The sequence below is a fragment of the Colletotrichum orchidophilum genome (assembly GCF_001831195.1).
Source record: "Colletotrichum orchidophilum strain IMI 309357 chromosome Unknown Scaffold_193.1, whole genome shotgun sequence".
NCBI lineage: Eukaryota > Fungi > Ascomycota > Sordariomycetes > Glomerellales > Glomerellaceae > Colletotrichum > Colletotrichum orchidophilum.
The window spans coordinates 1-19,115 of NW_019173149.1; the positions used below are offsets into that span (position 1 = coordinate 1).

The following is a 19,115-nucleotide window of genomic DNA, read 5'->3' on the forward strand; positions in this document are numbered from 1 at the left end:
CGTTGGTTAGTGGATCAATTCTCTTCGTACCTGGGCCATCAGACGCGTGTACCAATCAGTTCTCAATTTCGCAGGTCCTTGCTAGCATGGAGGGGTATACCGGGAAATGCATTGAAACTAGACGATGGTATCAGACCATTTGTCCCGAATGGATCCCGGCTCCCTTTTCCTGTAATTCTTCCCCATTGCCCTTCATTCACCTTCTTGTTGTCCGCACATACATTGGTCACAATGAGGGCTCCGCGAGCCGTCAGAGTGCCGAATGGCGGTCTGTTTGCAGGCGCAAAGCCTCAGACTCGGGATGCACGACACTTTAGCTTTGCCGCCAGCGTGAAGCCCTCGACGGCGAACACGACAACGACGACATGGAAGAAGCAGCTCGGCCAGAACTCCGTGCGCGCCTTCTCGACGACCCCGAGGGTCAGGGACGCCGCCGCCGAGGCCCTCAAGCTGGCCCAGGACAACGCCTCCGCCCTCACCCCCGAGCTCGTGGCCGCCAAGATGAGCCCCGAGGAGGCGAAGCGCCTGTCGCGCGTGCGCAACATTGGCATCGCCGCCCACATTGACAGTGGAAAGACGACGGTCACGGAGCGTGTCCTCTTCTACTCGGGACGTATCAAGGCCATTCACGAGGTCCGCGGCAAGGACTCGGTCGGCGCCAAGATGGACTCGATGGATCTCGAGAGAGAAAAGGGCATCACCATCCAGTCGGCGGCTACCTTTGCCGACTGGAAGAAGACGGAAGACGGAAAAGAGGAAACCTACCACATCAACATCATCGACACCCCCGGCCATATTGACTTCACCATCGAGGTCGAGCGCGCCCTCCGCGTCCTCGACGGCGCCGTCATGATCCTGTGCGCCGTCAGCGGCGTCCAGAGTCAGACCATCACCGTCGACCGTCAGATGAAGCGCTACAACGTCCCCCGCATCAGTTTCGTGAACAAGATGGACCGCATGGGCGCCAACCCCTGGAAGGCCGTCGAGCAGATCAACACCAAACTCAAGATCCCCGCCGCCGCCATCCAGATCCCCATCGGCGCCGAGAACGAGTTTGAGGGCGTCATCGACCTGATTGAGAGAAAGGCACACTACTTTGAGGGCCCCCGCGGCACCGTTGTCAGGACCACCGACGTCCTCCCCGGCGGCTACAAGGACCTCGTCGAGGAGAAGCGCCAGGAGCTCATCGAGAAGCTCGCCGACGTCGATGACGAAATGACCGAGCTCTACCTGGAAGAACAGACCCCGACCAACGCCCAGATCAAGGCCGCCATCCGCCGCTCCACCATCGCCCTCAAGTTCTCCCCCGTCATGATGGGCTCCGCCCTCGCCGACAAGGGCATCCAGACCGTCCTGGACGCCGTCTGCGACTACCTCCCGAACCCGTCCGAGGTGGAGAACCAGGCCCTCGACAAGAAGCGTGATGAGGCCACCGTCAAGCTGGTCCCCTACAACTCGCTCCCCTTTGTCGGCCTCGCCTTCAAGCTCGAGGAGAACAACTACGGCCAGCTCACCTACATTCGCGTCTACCAGGGCAAGCTCCGCAAGGGCACCTACCTCTTCAACTCCCGCACCGACAAGAAGGTCCGCATTCCCCGCATCGTGCGCATGCACTCCAATGAGATGGAGGACGTCAACGAGGTCGGCGCCGGCGAAATCTGCGCCGTCTTCGGCGTCGATTGCGCCTCGGGCGACACCTTCACCGACGGAGGTCTCCCCTACACAATGTCCTCCATGTTCGTCCCCGACGCCGTCATGTCCCTCTCCATCAAGCCCAAGCGCACCAGCGATGCCGACAACTTTTCCAAGGCCATGAACCGCTTCCAGCGCGAGGACCCCACCTTCCGCCTGCACGTCGACGACGAGTCCGAAGAGACCATCATCTCGGGCATGGGCGAGCTCCACCTCGAAATCTACGTTGAGCGCCTCCGCCGCGAGTACAAGGTCGACTGCGAGACCGGCAAGCCCCGCGTCGCCTACCGCGAGACCGTCTCCCGCAAGACCGAATACGACTTCCTCCTCCGCAGACAGTCCGGCGGTCCCGGAGACTACGCCCGCGTCGCCGGCTGGATCGAGCCCCACGACGACCCGGAGGCCAACTTCTTCGAGACCCAGGTCGTCGGCGGCACCATCCCGGACAAGTTCCTCACGGCTTGCAGCAAGGGCTTCGAAGAGGCCGCCCTCAAGGGCCCCCTCCTCGGCCACAAGGTCATTGGCACAAAGATGATTGTCAACGACGGCTCCACCCACGTGACCGATTCCTCCGACTTCGCCTTCAACCTCGCCACGCAAATGGCCTTCCGCAAGGCCTTCAGCGAGGCCGGCGGCCAGGTCCTCGAGCCCCTGATGAAGACCACCATCACCGCCCCCAACGAGTTCCAGGGCAACATCATCATGCTCATGAACAAGCGTAACGCCACCATCCACGACACCGAGGTCGGCACCGAGGACTTTACCCTCATCGCCGACTGCAGTCTGAACGCCATGTTCGGCTTCAGCTCCCAGCTCCGCGCCGCCACCCAGGGCAAGGGCGAGTTTGGCATGGAGTTCAGCCACTACGCCGCCGCTCCTCCCCACCTTCAGTATGTTGACACCGATAACCCCCTACTACTCTTAGCAGTATAGTATCCCTGGCCATAGGTAACTAACAACCATTACAGAAAGGAGCTTTGCGCCAACTACGAGAAGGAGTTGGATGCTAAGCGCACCAAATAAGCCACCGGACGATAAAAACCCCCGTTCCCTTTAAGGGGGGCGGGGGGTTGACACTTGCATCCGGGAATGTGCTGACAACCATGGCACGCCAGTGCCCCGTGTATCAACAGCGAAGCCCCCCCTTCCCGTCCGCGAGGCCTTGAGCAATCGCACGAGACGGGACGGAGGCTCATACGTCCCCGCCTACTTGGGCGGGCGTATGTAAACATGTATATCTAATGTCACGTCAGGATTCTTGTAGAAATCTGGACGTAAGGAAAAAATCCACCTTCTATAGGACCTTGTACGGAGACAGGGTTGTGTATAGGGGTAATGCGATTTATGATAGAACTAGACTTTGAACAATACAAGCCTCGTCTTCTCTCACACATCCGGTCGTTGGTTGGCTTTTTTGGGGGGGTCTCTGCTGCCTGTCTACCTGCGCTTGAGAAAAAAAAAGCACCTTCGTGAGACGTGTGCTGATCTCTAGCCATGTACAGTCACTTTCTGCTCGTCCTAGACAACCCGTTTAACCGGCCTCTTGGATGGCAGCGTCAACTGTCTTCGTGGACGCTTGATGACAGCAGAGCTAGATCTCTCACTAGTATGCCAGTAATACGGCGACGCAGGCTTCTCAGGGGCACTCAAAAGCGCATCTGCCCGTCATTGTCAGCAAAATCTTTACCCCCCCTTCACCACTCTTTTCCTTTGTCTCACAAATCACGCCGGGAACCCATCCGATAACCGTCAACACCACCGCGAGACCGACCCGTGCATTCACATGATGGTCTGCCGCCCCGCGATAGACAGCCACCGGAGGACACGCGATCGCAACGATGGTATCCCTGTCGAGGCGGCGGCATCGCAGGCATCGCAGGCATCGCGGCGAGTTTGGAGGCGCGGGCCCGGGGGGCAGTGTGATGATATAGCGGACGACGCTGCCGCCCTCGGATTTCGAGGCTGTCCGCGAGAGCGAAGAGGGCGTTCGTTGACTTTGGCTGAGGCCGGTAGAAAGGATGCGTTTGAGGGTGGACTGGGTGCCGGACCAGAGACTGCGGAGGCTCGTTGATCTGCTTCTGGTGCTTGCTGGCGACAGGTTTCCCGTGGAGGACATGGCTTTTACAGAACTGTCTTGAGGTGTGTGTCTCGAAAAGAGAGGTTTCATAGGAGATGCAGGAGCGATTGATGGTCTCTGAGTCTTGGAGGAGACGGCCGAAACTTGGCTGGCGAAACACATCAGCTGCCAATGCTCAAGGAAGGCACCGACCGGGTCGTCGCAGTCCAAGTAGTCGACGGCTGCAGCACCTTCCCTCCCTGATTTACTTACAGTTTACTTCTTCCATCACATGTACTGCCTGGGAATGAGAACACTGGCATCAAGTAGGGTAGCATCATGATGCCACCTGGATGCCACCTCTCCATGGAAGTGGGGGTCAACAATAGACTGACGAAGGCGGATTTCCGTATATGGCTGCAGTAGTAACCCCATCTACGGTACCTACCATGCATATGCTCGAGCATGGGCACGAGGTCACCTCCCTAACCTTGTTTGAGATAACCGTGAATCACAACGCGATTGCCAGAGCCAATATTGTTTGTTCTCTTGTGTAGAGGAAAAATGACAAGCCATTGGTACGTTGAGCGCGTAGGCTCTTACTATGTATGGCGCAGCAACTTCTCTAACTCGCTTTGGTATCCTTTGTACTCGTTTAATCCGGAACGAGATTCGCCAAACGCCATTATCCGGTTTGCCGGAAAGCTATTATACAAACGAGATTCAAGGCCTTGCCTCAGGAATGCAAGCGCCCTATCCACCATGTATGTGTTTTCGCCCTTCAAGATTTCTTATGTACCAACAAAACAACCTCCAGGTGTTCATTCGCTTGTAACAGGCTCATTACTTTCAGCCGTAATCATCAGATTGAGTATGGTCCGCACGATTTCAAGCTGGGCCGTCACCTATCGTCGTGAGGTCTGGCGCTGGAAGGTTCTATCACAATTGACGGCACTTGCTGCAGTCGTAGACTGGGTAATCGTGGCACTCCTGAGTGCCGGCGCTGGTCTGCAGAGCCATTCGCGGTTTGCTCATCGGCTGCCAAATCGGCCATGCTTGATGCAATGCTCTCCGCCCGCTGCTGGGCAGGACCAGGGTAGGTCGGCGGGGGCTCAGTGCCAGGCTGGGGAGTATTGCTCCTGGATCGCTCGTCATTAAGCGAGACTTCGTCATAACCAGGTGGAGAGTAGATGGGCATGCCGGCGTCTCCCACGTCAGCTTCAACGACTTCCGGACTGGAACCTGACCGGGTATCCAGGCGGGGTGTATCTGGCCGCGAATTTGCCCGTGTCCTTGCAGTAAATCCTGGTGAAGGGAGGTCGCTTTCTATGCTCATTACGGAGCTGCCCCTCCTGTGATTCGTGGCTGATTCGGCGCCGGATCGAATGGAGGTGGCGGCAATACTGGCGGAATCCGAAAGTAACCCCATCCTCTCGCTTTCATTACTGTTGGCTCGAAGTCGAGTCCCGTCGTGACGGGCAACGCCAAGGTCGGCGTAGGAAACACTGGAAACAGCTCTCTGACGTTCATTCTTCAGGCGTTCATGTTCTTCGCGGAGGGCAGCGACAACACTGTTGTTGGTAGCAGTTTGGGCTCTCAACCGGATGTTGTCCAGAGCTACAAAGTCACCACGCTCCCGAGCATCCCGGCGCTCTAGTCTCCGTTCCTCTCTCTCAGCAAGCTCCTGACGGCGGGCTAGGCGGATCTGGTAAAGAGCCTCCATCTCCTGATCACGCAGACCCTCCTCTGTTTCTTCTGTGGGATACTCGATGACAACATCGACACCACCGCGTTCGCCTTCGCGGCCCAGGACTTGCTCCGTTTCGTTCGGATCAGGCCGGTAAGCAGGTAGCGTCATAATCGAGCGGATCGAGGTATTGCGGTTGACAGCGCTATTGGGGGAGCGAGCGTCGGCCTGCGACTGATCGGCCGAGGCATCGAACGCAACAGATGAGGGGCGGGAGCGCCGGCGGTCAGTCAGTCGTTCCGTGGAGGTGGAGTCTACATCCTGAGCTTGGCGGTATCTGTTTCGGCCGGCGCCGTTTTTCAATATTGACTTGAAAAAACCACCGCCACCACCGCCGCCGCGGGGTTTCTTATTGTTGCCGCGAGTAGAGCGACGAGATGCGCGGAGGGAAAAAATGACAAAGGCGATGAAGATGAGGAAGACCAGTACAGCGAGGATGACCTAGAGTAGCGATTGGCGTCAGCGGCTTAGTCCAAGGTGGCGGAGGACAGGGAAGAGTCCTTCACATGTCTCGTCACTTACAATTGTGGTGATTTTCTTTCCGTCCATTTCTTCACGGCGTTGCAGCGTCGCAGGGGGTCCATTCTGTGAACTGGAGGCCAGACCGAGTGGTATTCGCATTTTGAGGTACATTGTGTGAAACGAGCGACAGTATTACGATTGAAGACCGGAACGGATGGGTCGGCGGTTTAAGGTCGAGAGGCGCTGGATAGTGAACGGCAAGGCGGATTAAGGCGGGGCGTCCCAGCTGCGCAAAGCGAATAAGAAGCGTCAGGACTGGGACATTGAGGCTCGGTGACTGCGGTAGCGATTATGGGTACGTAAGGCGGTGCGGGCGACGGGCAATGTGTTGTGGAAGTGGGAGAAGGCGAGTGGTGATATGGGAGAGAAAGAAGGAGGAAAGCAGCAGCAGTCGGTTGGTTTGGCGGTTGGAGGTGAGATGAGGTGAGGTGAGGCGAGAGGACTGACGGGACCAGGTCCAGGCAAGGTGTAGGTTGGTAGTAGCGATGCGGTGGTGGTACTGGCACAGGGTCAACGGTCAACCTCGTAGGTCCGGGTCCAGATGTACGTACACTGGTTGTACCTCTTCTCTGTACGCAGCGCAGTGCAGCGCAGTGGGACTCGGGCGGTCGTGAGCGACGAAGGGTCCTTTCGGGTGGGTGAGTGGGTAGGATGGATCCGGGAAGGGTGTGAGCTAGTGAGGCTGGGAGGCACGGAGCAGCAGGTCGGTGCCTTGCCCTTGAGTTTGCGTGCTTGGTCTTGGTCGCGGTGCAGGAGGGAGGCGGAGGCGGAAGCGGATGAAGGAGAAGCAGCAACGTTGCTGGCTCGGATTACCGCTGTCGAATGTCTTTGGCGTCGTCTGAGTAAAGCATTCAAGATGGGTATCCGTACTCTGTATCCGTAATAAGCGTGTTGGAGGCGGCAATTAGGATGACGGGGTCGGTGGCTTGATGTTGGGTGAGTAAAGTCCAGTCTCTATGTCGGAATGGAGAAAGATGGAGAGTTGCTGGTTGCAGAGAAAGGAAGGGTGGGAGGAGGTGGGGGAGGAAAAGCGAAAAGACGGAGTCGAGGCTGATGTCGCGGTCGATGTTGCGGGTGAAGACGAGGATGCGGATGCGGATGCCTCAGCGCAACGCAGGAGCAGAGCATTTCCAATTTGCGGGAGGCAGGAGGCATGAGCTGGAGCAGGATGCAGAAGTGGATTGTTGCAGCTGGCCACGGCCGGGCCTGGGCCGGGCCTGCAGCTGCTGTTCCAATCGCAGTCTGCGGTTGTCGTTTCACAGGTACCTCATCTGCCACCTACTCCAGCGTGAGGAACCAGGTACCTCGCGAGATAAACCTTTCGAGGTGGGCCGCCTCTCAGCTTACTCTAGCGTTGCTCGTGTATGTTCCTTAGTGGGTGCCGGCGGCGGGAAGAATCTCTGCGCTAACCTTCTCAAGAACCTACACAAGTACCTACCCTACCTTACTCAACGTTCCACGTTGCTGTGCGCCGCCCATCCCGTTGCAACTCGTGGGAGACGATTCAAGTCGTCGCGTCCACCCTCCCCCTCTCTGAGTCTCTCCCACTTTCCACGCATGCAGCTGCACTGGACCCCGCGGGTCGGGCTCGAGTCAATGCCACTGGGACTCGCTGTCAATGATACCAGACAAGACAATCCGGACCATCTTCAATGCCGCTCCCCGTTGACATAGGATGGCAGGCCGGCCGAACCATGAACCAACCAACTAAACAACCAAAACTCAAAAGTACGACGTGATTTGACTTTACCCCAAATCAGCGAACAATCTCGGTACTAAAAATGTCTAAATGATGTGACCATAAGACCAGACAGACGACTGGCAAACACGAGCTGGACGAAGAGCAAACAATGATCCTTGTTTTTGTTTATCAATCAATCGCTTTTCGAACAGGAAATTGAATGGAATCAACCCATCTTCCTCCGAGCTACACCGAGGGACTGAAGATTCCATCGACCGCACCGCCGCCCATCCATTGGAGTCCGAAAGCCAAATCAGGACGACACATTTGCGATTCGAGATGATGGTCGCTACGTCAGATATTACCCAGGGTCCCCAACTTCCAGTCAGCCCAACCCAGACTATCGGGGCGTGAGGCGGTGCCCAGGGCGGTGTTGGTGTTGGCACCAGTCTTGTCAGTGGTCAACTGAAGCACCGCACAGGCTACAGCATTGGCGCTTTCATTGTCACTGGCGATCCCATCGCGGCGGCAGCCTGTCCATGTGGCTTGCGGTTTACTGCAACGGTACCATTCGACCCTTGAACTTTTGGTCCACGAAAGGTCGAAATCCGATCAGCTTGCTCCATCGACCTCCCGGTCTTGACTCGAATCCACGAGTGACATCAGACGAGACGCTCTCTTCCACACGACGACGAAATCATCGCATCTGTCCTTGACAAAACGTTGCTGTTGCCGGCCCTTTTCTGATTTCATGCCCTAGGGCATTGATTTCGGTTCCGTCGCCTGCCGTGTCACGAAATTTAAGCATCAGCAGGGGCCTGCTCAGGAATGCAGTCGCCTTGCCATGCCGCCATTTGGCTTATGCTTCTCAATTGAATTGAACCCACTTGGTCAAGAGGAGTCGAGCGCCGTGTGTGTGCCCAGTATATTCTCCAGTTCTGCCCGGTATTGGTATACTATTTCCAGCAACAAGCATCATGGCCCAGCAACTGTGCAACGACGACCAAGCAGGATCAACGCACATGAAAGATTAGAACGGCTCCCACCAGCCACCGCCAGCTGCCCCTCTCATGATCAACGTTCATCTGCTGTTCTGCCAAAGCCCACAGACAAGGCAGGGTTCCCCGGGACAGCTAAGGCAAGTTCGGCTGTGACTTGTGAGAACGTTAACCGCCAATATTGGGGCTGCCTGGCAGCTCGCGAGCCAATTGAGGAATGGCAGGGATGCCCCGCCGTCTCTCGCACTGCCTCATCTGCATCATGATGACCATGTGGCTGGGGTGGGAGGGGCTGCGTGAGCTTACTCCAGCGCACAGCGCAGGCTTCGCTATCAATCAGATCAGCCCAGGTGCCTCATCATCACACGAAAGCTGCTGCAGCCCGTTTCGAAGACATACCTCACATGCCGTTCCCTCTACATCTGATGCACGGTTGCGAAATCAACACCTTGGCACTAGGACAGACGCACGAAACATCAAGACTTTCTCCAAGGCGCAACGCTATTCAGGAACGAAAGCCCAGCTATCATGCAAGTCTAAGACAGATGCACCTGCTGTCTTAGACATTGCTATACGCCGTCTTAACCCACCCAATCGCCTAGCGATACCCTCTCATTCGTCCACCTTCGTGAGTAGCGCTGACAGGAGAACGACAACCGGCCATCTCGCACAGCAGCAGTCGCTTGTAGGGCAGCCGGCCGTGCCTCGGGTCGGACGACCTAAAAGTTAGGCCCATTCCGTCAGCCATTCGAAAGCGCCGTCCAGCCCGCCCCCCGCGCGAAATCTGGATTTATTCCGCATCAAGGATAAGGCGGCGCAACGTTGAATCGGCTCTCTCAACGTGCCACAATCCTGACTTATACGAGTTGAGGCTTGGTCCCGCTCTGTCAACTCATTCAGGGAGAACGAATTGTGGTGTGTTTTTTTGATATTCTGGCTGGCCGACTGTCCAAAGGGGAACCAGGGCACAAAAATCAGAGGTGAAAGAGAGGTATTCTTCTCCTTGGTGCAGAGCAAGGCAGAGAGAGCCCTTACACCTGGCAGCCCCATCCCGCTGTCGCACGGAGACCTGTCCACTGTCAGCTGCAGCTCGCAGGATTCACCACCACGCATTAAATTCTGTGCTATGAATCCTACCAACCTGTCACCGCATGCCGAGACCAAGAAGCCTCCTCGCTTTGCCACTTGGGAGAAGCTCGATCTGACAGAGCAGCATTCCGGCCCCCAAATGTCGCAAATTCATCCCAGGCCACCACGTTGTAGATCGCATCCGTGCATGAAATATAACTGCCGATCTACACGATACTGTGAAATTGGCGTGCTCTGCTTGCTCTGCTTGCTCTGCTTGCTGCCTATCTAAGTTAGGTGGCAGAGTATCCAATTGATATCAGCCAGACGGATACACTTGCTTAACGTGGCTGCCTACCCCTACTAAAATCAGACTTGGATCGATGATAGGTAGTAGATAATACTACGACCTCTTTTGGTGTTTTGGTTAGGGTTATGGACGACGCATAGATAGACGTTTCGTTCAAGACGGTACGAGATTCGTCGATAGCTGACACAGCGCATTGAGGCAGAAGCGAATGATTGCTACCGAGAGGTGTTTCCATCCTCATCTTTAAATCAGACTGGACGGATGGACAATGATGGGACAACCCGTAACCCATAATATCAACACCTCACTCTATCAGGAGAGCTGCTTCTTTCCAAGCTGTTTATGTCTTTCTTCCGGCATCTGATTCAATATCACTGCAATTTGTCGCGCCTTGTGGAAGTTGATATGTATGATTGTTTCCGACCATTGTAGTGAGGAGGCTGGCTGCTTGAATGCATCAACTGCGGCCAGAATCCATCCTTATGAGCGTTATGAGCACAGTTTTGCAATGGATGGCAGTCTAGAAAGTAGGGGTAGCGATGATCAAAGGCCCCCGATTGTGATTGGAAATGTATGTTTATAAACTAGATTGCACTACTGGTAACTACTCTGGATCCCCTCCTGTTGAAGAGGAAGGGGGGGGGGACAAGAGTGAGTGTTCGTTCACCAGTCCCCCAGACTCTGCGGTTTCTCCTTGGATTCTCCAAGGTGAAAATTGAATGAAGCCGCCTAAGTCATTGGAAAATGATTGTGACATAAATAGCATTGTCCCGGCGGGTTAATTGGGTAGCAGCAAGGTCGCTGGCGAAGTTTCTCACCCAAGCGAAAGACCAAGTGGTTGACAACGCACGCGATTGATTAGAGCACCCGGCGGGCACATAAAGACGCGTTCTACTCAATGTCTCATTACCCTGCCATACCCAATTAGAGAATAAAAAAAGAAGGGAAAAAAAAAGAGAGAACTCCGAAAAGAGAAAAGTTATCGGCAATGAGGAACCCCCCCGCCTTCCTTGCCCTCATCTCCCGTGCAGAGACCAAATTCCTGCTCTCCTCTCGCATTACCCAAACTTCTTCTCAAACTTTCTCAACATCCCCGTGACGCCCTTCTCCAATCTCCCCACATTGCTCTCCAACTTGCCCGACGGGTCCTGCTTGCCCGTATACGCCTTGTGCTTGCTCGCCTCCATCTCCGTCGGCCTATACGCCTGCTGATGGATAGAGTAGTCAAAGGCCTGCTGCTGCTGCTGCTGCTGCTGGTTCGCGCCGGCGCTGATGCTATACGAGTACTGCGAGAATCCGCCCAGCGTGGGTGACATGGGCGCCGGTGCCGTTGCCCCCGGCGGCGCGGAGGCGGCGGTCGCCGTGATGGGCGGGGTCGGGGGAGCGTGGGCGACGGCGGCGGGTTGCTGCGGTTGAGGGGTTGCCGGCTGGGGTTGTTGAAGTTGAGGCGGCGGCGGGGGCGGTGGCGGCGCGAACCCGGGGGAGGAGGGGAACGGGCTCCCGTACGGATTGCCCAGCCCCGGCGACGCGAGGCCGCCGCCGTGCACGGCTTGTGCTGGCATCGTCACCGCGCGCTGGAGGACAGGCTGACCTCCCGGGTGCCCGCCGAATTGTGGCGGTGGAGGCGGGGGAGGAAGGCCGATCCCCTGTCCGCTCTGGAACCCGGGCGGCGGAACGAAGCCCGGCGAGAACGGGGCCTGCGCGTCGTAGGCGACTGCCGCGGCCAGGGGGTCGGCGACGCCGTCTTCGGGCGGCGGGGTCTTTTCTCTGTGTCGAATCGTTTCTGGTGCGGCGGGCGCGGCGGGGTTGTATGCCATTGGCACGAAGCTCGCCGGCTGCTGCTGATGCTGTTGAGGGTCCTGCTGCTGGGCGGGCGGTGCCGCGACGGCCGAGGTCGGGGGCCCGGCGAAGCCTGAGCCGTTTTGCGCGGGGGCGCCTCTCGGGGTGCCGTACGCTGGGTCCGATATCGCGACGTGCTCGAGCTGTTGGACTACGGAGCTCACGGGTTGGTGTTGCGTTTGGTGATGTTGGGCCTGATGGACCTGCTGCTGCTGCTGGGGCTCGTCGAGAATCTCGACCTGGGAGGGCGGGAGGACGAAGCGGATGCCGTTGACGAACTGGAGGGCGTCCTCGGCTTTCCAAAAGTAAATGTCGAGCGAGTGGAGCTTGTAGTGGTACTTGTTCTGGTTCTGGGGGTCGTAGGTGGGCAGGTGCCATTCCATCTGGTCCGTCGTGTCGCCTACGATGAGGGTCACCATGCACTGGTGGCTGTACGAGTATCGGACGTGCGTCTTGTCGAGGACTGTGAGGTTATGAATATTGATTAGCGAAGCTGCTTCCCGTGATATTGCGCCAGATCCAGCTCTAACTCTAGCTCTATCTCTAGCTGAAGCTCAAGCTCAAGCTTTCTAGAGATGGAGCTCAGAGAGCAGAAAGATAATTTGTACGCACATCCGTCAAAAGCATCTTGATCTTCTGTGCCGGGCTGGTTGGCAATCTCTATGCGCGCGCGGCGGTCGGTTGCGTTCTCAAAAAGGTAGACGTAAGAACCCTTGTCGAAGCGGTGGTGCGGCGGGTTGCTGGTCGGCGGGCCGTAGAAGTAGTGGACGTCTCCGAAGCTGTTGAGGGTTTGAGGCCAGTCAGCCGCCATTTTCATTTGTGTAGATTTGTGCCTCTATATGTATACAGCCGCAAATCCACGTCGTTTTCGGTTGGGTGTAGAGAGGGAGGGAGAAGGAGAAAGACCGAGAGAGGTCAGGTAATTGGGAGAGACAACACGAGCTGCTGCGCTTCTTGACCTTCCTTTACCACGTTGTCGGAAAGAGAACCAACAGGAGAATAAACTCACAGAGTAGCAACGTTTTCCTCTCCCGGCCGGGTCGCCATCTCAATGTGGATTTGCTCAGAAAGCGAGCGGCCCCCTCCGACCTTGCCGAACTTCCAACAATGCCAAACAAAGAAGCTCCAAGAATAGCTTCCTTGCTCTCTCCCCAAGGGGTCGGGACCAAACCCACCAGGCCGATGATCCGATTGACAAGCACAAGAGAGGCGCAACGCAAATTTTTTGGGTTGGTAAATTATTACCCCGCCTCGGTCAAGTACCTCCCAAGAAAAGATAAAGGTAGCCAAGGGCGGCAGCAGGAAGAGCCAACAAGCTCGTTACTGGGCGAAATTGAAGGAGATGTGTGTGGCACCTGGTTTATTTCAGGAACAAGATGAGAAATAAGGGGAGAAGAGTCTCGCACGAGGGAAAGGGGGGAGGATGGACCGTTTTTTTTTTTGCGCCGAGGTGTCGAGGTTTTGTGTAGTTTGCTTACTACCAAACCCAATCTCGACGACGACGAGAAGGATCCAAAAGATCCAAGGTCTCCTCTCTCCGTGTCCCTCTCGTGTGATCAACCACCCAATAACCTCTAGCCCTCCTCTCTTTTATCTTGGTACCACTCGGTAGCCAGACCGCCTCATGAAAAGAAAACCCTCCAGTGGCATGAGGGAAAAAAACCAAACAAACCACAAGTAACAAAAAGGAAGACCTCTCTACCTTGGGTCTTTGCGACCTCGCAACGCCGCCGGCGCGCGCCCGTCAACCCAATCCCCGCCATTTCCTCCAAGTCCCAGAGCTCTCGCAGACTAGACATGCGCGTGCCGGGCTTGCTTGCGTTGCGTCCGCTGTGAAGTACAAGGGTGGTGAGCTGCAGGTGGTCGCATCGAGTGGTCAACTCGGCGCTTACAGGACGTTGGGGACAACCAATCATGAGCTCCGGCCGGGGGCAGTGGCACGGGGTGGAGTCCGAAGTGCGCCGCCGTGGAGCACGGACCGGTTTTGGCTTGGCCGCTTTGGAAGTCTCCTTCTCAAGATGCCCAGGTACCAATGTACTGTCCATCTTAGTCATCATTCGACATCGGCTGGGCTGGGCGTGTCCAAAATTTTGGCGATAGCTTCCCTGTGGCTTGATTGCTAGGTGACGGGTAATTCTTCGCGGTACAACTGGAGCAGCTCGACGCGCAACGCACACTCCTTTCGAAACCTTCACAACTGTAAATCGCCGAATTGATTGTCAATTAACATCAGCCTAGCAAGCTCCCGCCCGTCAATTGCGCCCGGCTTTGCGTCAACTCAAATCGCCAACAACTGTCCCTTCACAGCATCGCGAGGACGACGACCTCTACTCCCGACCCCGAATCCACCCCAAACCAAGACACCCTCATAATCCCCGCGAGCCCTACAGGCTCCTCCCAACAAATCCACAATGGGCGGCCTAACAAACGTAATCAACATGTGCTCCCACCTCCAAAACGCTTCCCGCGCCCGCCTGGGCATGACCTCGGTCACAAACACAAAGCAAAACCTCAACCTCGCCCTCGCCCTCCACCGCTCGGGCTTCATCTCCTCCCTCTACCGCGGGGGCCCAACCCCGCCCGCCCCGGAACAGATGGGCAGAGACCCGGAACCCGTCACCTCGGCCAACGTCGCCACCCGCCGCCTCTGGCTCGGCCTGAAATACTGGAACAATGAGCCCGTCCTCCGCGGCCTCACCATGGTCACCAAGCCCACGCGGCCCATCAACGTCCACGTCGAGGACCTCGAGCTCGTCGTCAGGGGGTTCCCGAGTAAGACTGGTCTCGTCAAGGGGCTCGGGCTCGGGGAGTGCCTGTTCATCTCTACAGATAGGGGTATCTTGGAGGCGAGGGAGGCGCTGGCGAGGAAAGTTGGTGGTATGGTGTTGTGCCGGGCGAGATAAAGAAAAAAAAAAAGTAGATCTTGTAGGCAGGGGAAAAGGAAGGCGGCTTTCAGAGAAAGGACGATCTTGATTGCCATCTCTTTCGGCGAGAGAGAGTGTTTGAGCCTCGAAAAGAGGAGTCTTGGGAAAAAGAAGGCACCACAGGGCAGGCCTCGAAGCGAACCCGCGGCAGCTCTGTAGGAGCTTTGTCCTCCATATACTGTACAAAAGTTGTATTTTAGAGAAGACACGAACACACCACATTTGACACTTTTTTATTGCGCGTCTAGGTCTCAGCGGTGTCTACTCTAAGGGGTCACAAAGCTCGAGCTGCCTTTCCAAGAGCCAGCGTTCACAAGTGTAGAGCAAAGAATCAGTAACCCCGTCGAACCGTTCATCTGTCCAAAGAATCAATGGAATTCTGTTCGAGTGATATTCATTCTTTATAACTGATCTTGGGCTCCAGACACCACCTTCTCCATGCTCCGGAACCCTGAAAACTCTCAAGAAGTAATTTACGCCTTTTTGTCGGTCAGGTATCATGGTACACCCCAATGGTTTCTAAAACTATACAATCACCTCCGCCACTCTTCGACACGACTTCTTTCATGCAGTCCCAGTCTTGACTTCTGTGGTCGCCACATCGGGGGCCGGAGCCGATTCTGTCTTGCCCTCCGCAGACTCCTTCTCATCGGCCAACAGTTCCTCGAACTCATCCGGGCTCTTAAGCTCTTGGTCCTCAGTGTCTTCCTCCTCGAGGCCGAGCTTCGCAGTCTGTTGCGTGATGTCTTCGAGCTCGGGCTCCTCAACACGCTCCTCAGCGACGGCCTCCAGCTCAGATGCCGCACTTTCAGTGTCCTCGACGGGAGCCTCAACCTCGGCCTCCTTGGCCGGGCTGGCTTCCGTCACAGCCTCCTTGGTAATGGGCTCTGGTGTAGCCGGTGCCTTGGCCTCTGGGGTTCTTGGGGCCTCATCAATGGCCTCAGCCTCTGCAGTCTCAACGACCTTCTTGACTGGGGCCTCCTTCTTGCTGGCGAGAGGGCTGCCTGTGCGGCTTCCTGCCCGCACCGCTGCTGGCCTAGAGAGCGCTCTCTTGGGACTCCTTGAGGCAGAAGCCTTCTTGGCACTGCTTGGCTTTGCGCTTCGGCTTCTAGGAGGGGTGACGGGAGCCTTCTCTGACAGCTTCGAGGTTGAGCTCGCCGTGGGTCGCATCATGCGAGCCAGGAAGCCCTCGTCGACCTCCTTCTCCTTCTTGGTAATGGGGTGGTCCTGAAGGGGCTTCTTTGGCGGCGGGCCAATGCTGGGCCGGGGCCGGTTAATGACTGAGTTCTGACGCTTCAGAGTCTTGGGCGGCGCCGCAGTACCGGGCGCGCTCGCTCTGCTAGCCGGGCGGCCCTGGTTACCAGAGGCGCGCGACAGAGTCTCGCGGGGAGCCTCCTTGACTTTCTGGACGGATGCGGCAGTTGGGGCCATCAGCGAAGCAGGCAGCTTCACGGGCTTGGTGGGCGACTTGACCTTGGGCTTGACAAAACCAATGCCGCTGGAGGGAGAGACCTGCACAGGGGTGGGTTTCTTGCCGGCGCCTGCCGGTTTTGCGCCGGACTTGGGTGTCGACGTCGCCGTCTTCTCGGCCGGCTTCTTTGACGTGTCGTGCTGAGACTTGGGGGCGCTCGGCTTCGAGCCTGCTGCTCCCGTAGTAGGGGCCTTGGCAGTGACTGGAGATCTAGGCGGTGTCTTTGCCCTCGTGATGGTAGCAGGAGGTGCCAGTCTGGCAGGGATCTTGGCAGTGGTCTTTGCAGAGTCCTTAGGAGCTGCGGTCCTGGCGGTGTTAGTAGCGGCGGTGCCATTGGCAACGGGTTTCTCGGGTGACATTTGCGTCGGGTCACCTGGAAGCAGCTCTGGTGTAGGCGCCTCGACACCCACGTGTTGATCAAGGTTTTGGCTCAGGCGGTTGTTCAGGGCTCCCAAGTCTCGAGGTGAGGCTCCATTTGTTGGCTTGTCGGTGTCGGGACGGCGAGGAGACTCGGGGATGGGGCTGCCGACAATGTTTGTCTTGTACCCCACAGAGGTGTCCTCGGTGGCCATTGTCTTATCAGAGAGGCCAGACAGAGACGCCTCTCCCTCGGTGTGGCTGCTCAGTCTTCGCTGGGACACGCTCGACTCGTTGCTTGGATCTCGGCGGAGTCCTACTCTTCCGTCCTTTTCGACGGCAACAAAGCTAGTTCGGATTTTGGAGAGTGGGCGGGTTGATGATGGAGGAGGGGTTTCGGTGCCGTCTGCAGAGGTATCAAGTTAGCCAAAATGGATACACAATGGATATGTGGTGTTTGTGGAGTCGAGCTCATAGGTAGCCGTCTGCCTCGGGAAGCGGTTATCAAACCGAACTCCCGGAGAGCAGCTGCGTGCATTGCAATAAAGCTAAGAAGGACAGGGAAACTTACTGGAGGAGAGGCCAGGGGACCTTCCCCGATCCGGGGGGCTCGAGTCGGCTTTTTGCTCGAACATGGCCCGGAGGTTCTTGACGGCTGACATGGCGGCGGTGTTGGGTCGCTACCGAGCGACGTCTTTTCACCAAGTTGTTGGAGGAAGCTGTAAGGGGTGTATGGAAGTTGCGACAGGCGGTTCGGTTTGAGATTGAAGTTTGTAGGCAAGAATCGCGTGCGCCAGGAGTGGTGGGCTACAATGGTGGACTCGGGAGTTTGATGTTGCCAGAGGGAAGGCACATGCCCGGTCTGTTCTTTTGTCTGCGGAGGAGTCGGAGTGCAAATCGTGGTCGGAGGGCAGGTACACAATGTCGCGACGCAGCTCTCGTGGGTCGAGGCAGACGGCGCAGGGGTAGAAGGTGGCTCGTCGCGGCGGTGTCAGTGCAGCGGAGCGAGGCATACACTGCCCGACGGCTGGAGGATTGGGTGTTGGGCACGATTGGAGGAGTAGCGAGTTGCTATGACAGCTGGAGATGCATGATCAACGGATGGTCGGGGGTTTGGTTGTTGAAGCAGTCAAACAGAGGACGGCGGGATTGCGGCTGTTGCGTTGGGTGGTGTTGTAGCAGTTTGTGTTGGGCAATGTGTTGTTTGGATGTCTCAGCCAGAGTCTCGCTCGTCTCCAGGCCTCGGTAGGTAGGTTGAGTAAGGTGAAGCAGCCAGTCGCGCGTTTGCGTGTCCGTGTCGTTCACACCAGCAGACGGTTCAACTTGCAAGTGATGTAGGTGGGAGGAGAGTCAGAGAGAGTCGAAAGGTCGTCAGGGCACAAGATGCGAGTGCGGGTGCGGGTGGTTCGAGAAGGGGAAGAAAGGTCGCTGGCCTTCAGGGCTGGCATTTAAATTACGGACACCCCATAATCATAATTATAATCAGAGGCGGGAAAGGGACGGCCGACGTGGATATTTGGGCAATGTGCGTGACTGGATCGATGCAAACGAGCCAGAGGAGCCCACCGCGCCTATATCTCGACACTGCTAGCCATACATCCGCTGCTCTTTGTACTACCTTATCCAGTCTTGTCCATCCGTAACGACACAGTACACTTCATCATAGGGGCAATGGGTGAGGGGTGTGCGAGAGACCGGACTGGTTGGTTTTCAGGGGTTCCCATGGATGCACATGCTCACTACCAATTGTCCCGACGCGCTCGCCAGCCTGCCAGATGCAAGTTACACTCCTGACACCTTCACAAGGCGGTGGGATGTTATGTAAGACACCTAGCTCTTATGTACGAATAAGGTGCCTTACTTGAGCTCGAGTGGAGAAAAGATACCTTGCTCTAGTATTTATGCATCTACACATCGACTACTTTATGTACATAGCACAGGAGCGCACATACGCCTCCTCTTGCAGGACGCATGCACTGCTGCAGTAACCCACCCGTGTCACCGGCCCTGCCGCTCTGGGCCATCCTCTCTCGCTTCTCGAATTCGACTGCAGGGACCCCGAGTGGGAAACCCATTGGCCTAGCCGGGGTCAATTTTCCAGAGAACATGGTTCTGGAAGGAAGCTCATTTCCTCCGGGCCACTGCTCTGGTGTCGACCTGCGGCTTCTCCAGACAAGACGCAAGGACTGAGAGTGAATGACAAACCTGACAGTGACTCTTTTGGTTTCATCATTTTGGGTGGTGTGTGGTGAATGGTAAAGAGCCCTGGGATCTCATCACTGGCCCCTTTTCCAGTCCAGGTCCTTCTGATTATCCATCATTGGGCTCCAATCGAAGAGTCCAAGAGCCAGGACGAGGCAGAGGCCAGCTGGTCCCCAGTGACACCCCTCCCACCTAAAATGGGCGTTCTGAGCTGGACGGGTGATTGTGTCAACGCCGGCCGTGCCATA

The 19,115-nt window shown here is 56.7% G+C and overlaps 6 protein-coding genes across 6 annotated transcripts; 2 read left to right on the plus strand and 4 right to left on the minus strand.

Moving 5' to 3' along the window:
- Nucleotides 1-231: 231 nt before the first annotated feature.
- On the plus strand, nt 232-2,715 carry CORC01_13440 (elongation factor G; the record flags this gene model as incomplete). Its single annotated transcript, XM_022625057.1, has 2 exons — nt 232-2,582; nt 2,661-2,715. 2 exons carry the CDS (start codon nt 232-234, stop codon nt 2,713-2,715), a joined length of 2,406 nt encoding a protein of 801 aa, XP_022468413.1.
- A 495-nt stretch (nt 2,716-3,210) lies between these two features.
- Nucleotides 3,211-3,808, minus strand: CORC01_13441 (uncharacterized protein; the record flags this gene model as incomplete). The annotated part of the gene is made up of 2 exons (XM_022625058.1): nt 3,211-3,350; nt 3,412-3,808. 2 exons carry the CDS (start codon nt 3,806-3,808, stop codon nt 3,211-3,213), a joined length of 537 nt encoding a protein of 178 aa, XP_022468414.1.
- An 841-nt stretch (nt 3,809-4,649) lies between these two features.
- On the minus strand, nt 4,650-6,128 carry CORC01_13442 (uncharacterized protein; the record flags this gene model as incomplete). Its single annotated transcript, XM_022625059.1, has 2 exons — nt 4,650-5,936; nt 6,018-6,128. The coding sequence occupies 2 exons, from the start codon at nt 6,126-6,128 to the stop codon at nt 4,650-4,652; spliced, it is 1,398 nt and encodes a 465-aa protein (XP_022468415.1).
- Nucleotides 6,129-11,132: 5,004 nt separating this feature from the next.
- CORC01_13443 (uncharacterized protein) lies at nt 11,133-12,960 on the minus strand (the record flags this gene model as incomplete). Its single annotated transcript, XM_022625060.1, has 3 exons — nt 11,133-12,376; nt 12,526-12,746; nt 12,923-12,960. The coding sequence occupies 3 exons, from the start codon at nt 12,958-12,960 to the stop codon at nt 11,133-11,135; spliced, it is 1,503 nt and encodes a 500-aa protein (XP_022468416.1).
- A 1,364-nt stretch (nt 12,961-14,324) lies between these two features.
- On the plus strand, nt 14,325-14,816 carry CORC01_13444 (uncharacterized protein; the record flags this gene model as incomplete). Its single annotated transcript, XM_022625061.1, has 1 exon — nt 14,325-14,816. One exon carries the CDS (start codon nt 14,325-14,327, stop codon nt 14,814-14,816), a length of 492 nt encoding a protein of 163 aa, XP_022468417.1.
- A 585-nt stretch (nt 14,817-15,401) lies between these two features.
- On the minus strand, nt 15,402-17,327 carry CORC01_13445 (uncharacterized protein; the record flags this gene model as incomplete). The annotated part of the gene is made up of 2 exons (XM_022625062.1): nt 15,402-17,071; nt 17,237-17,327. 2 exons carry the CDS (start codon nt 17,325-17,327, stop codon nt 15,402-15,404), a joined length of 1,761 nt encoding a protein of 586 aa, XP_022468418.1.
- Between the last annotated feature and the right edge of the window lie 1,788 nt (nt 17,328-19,115).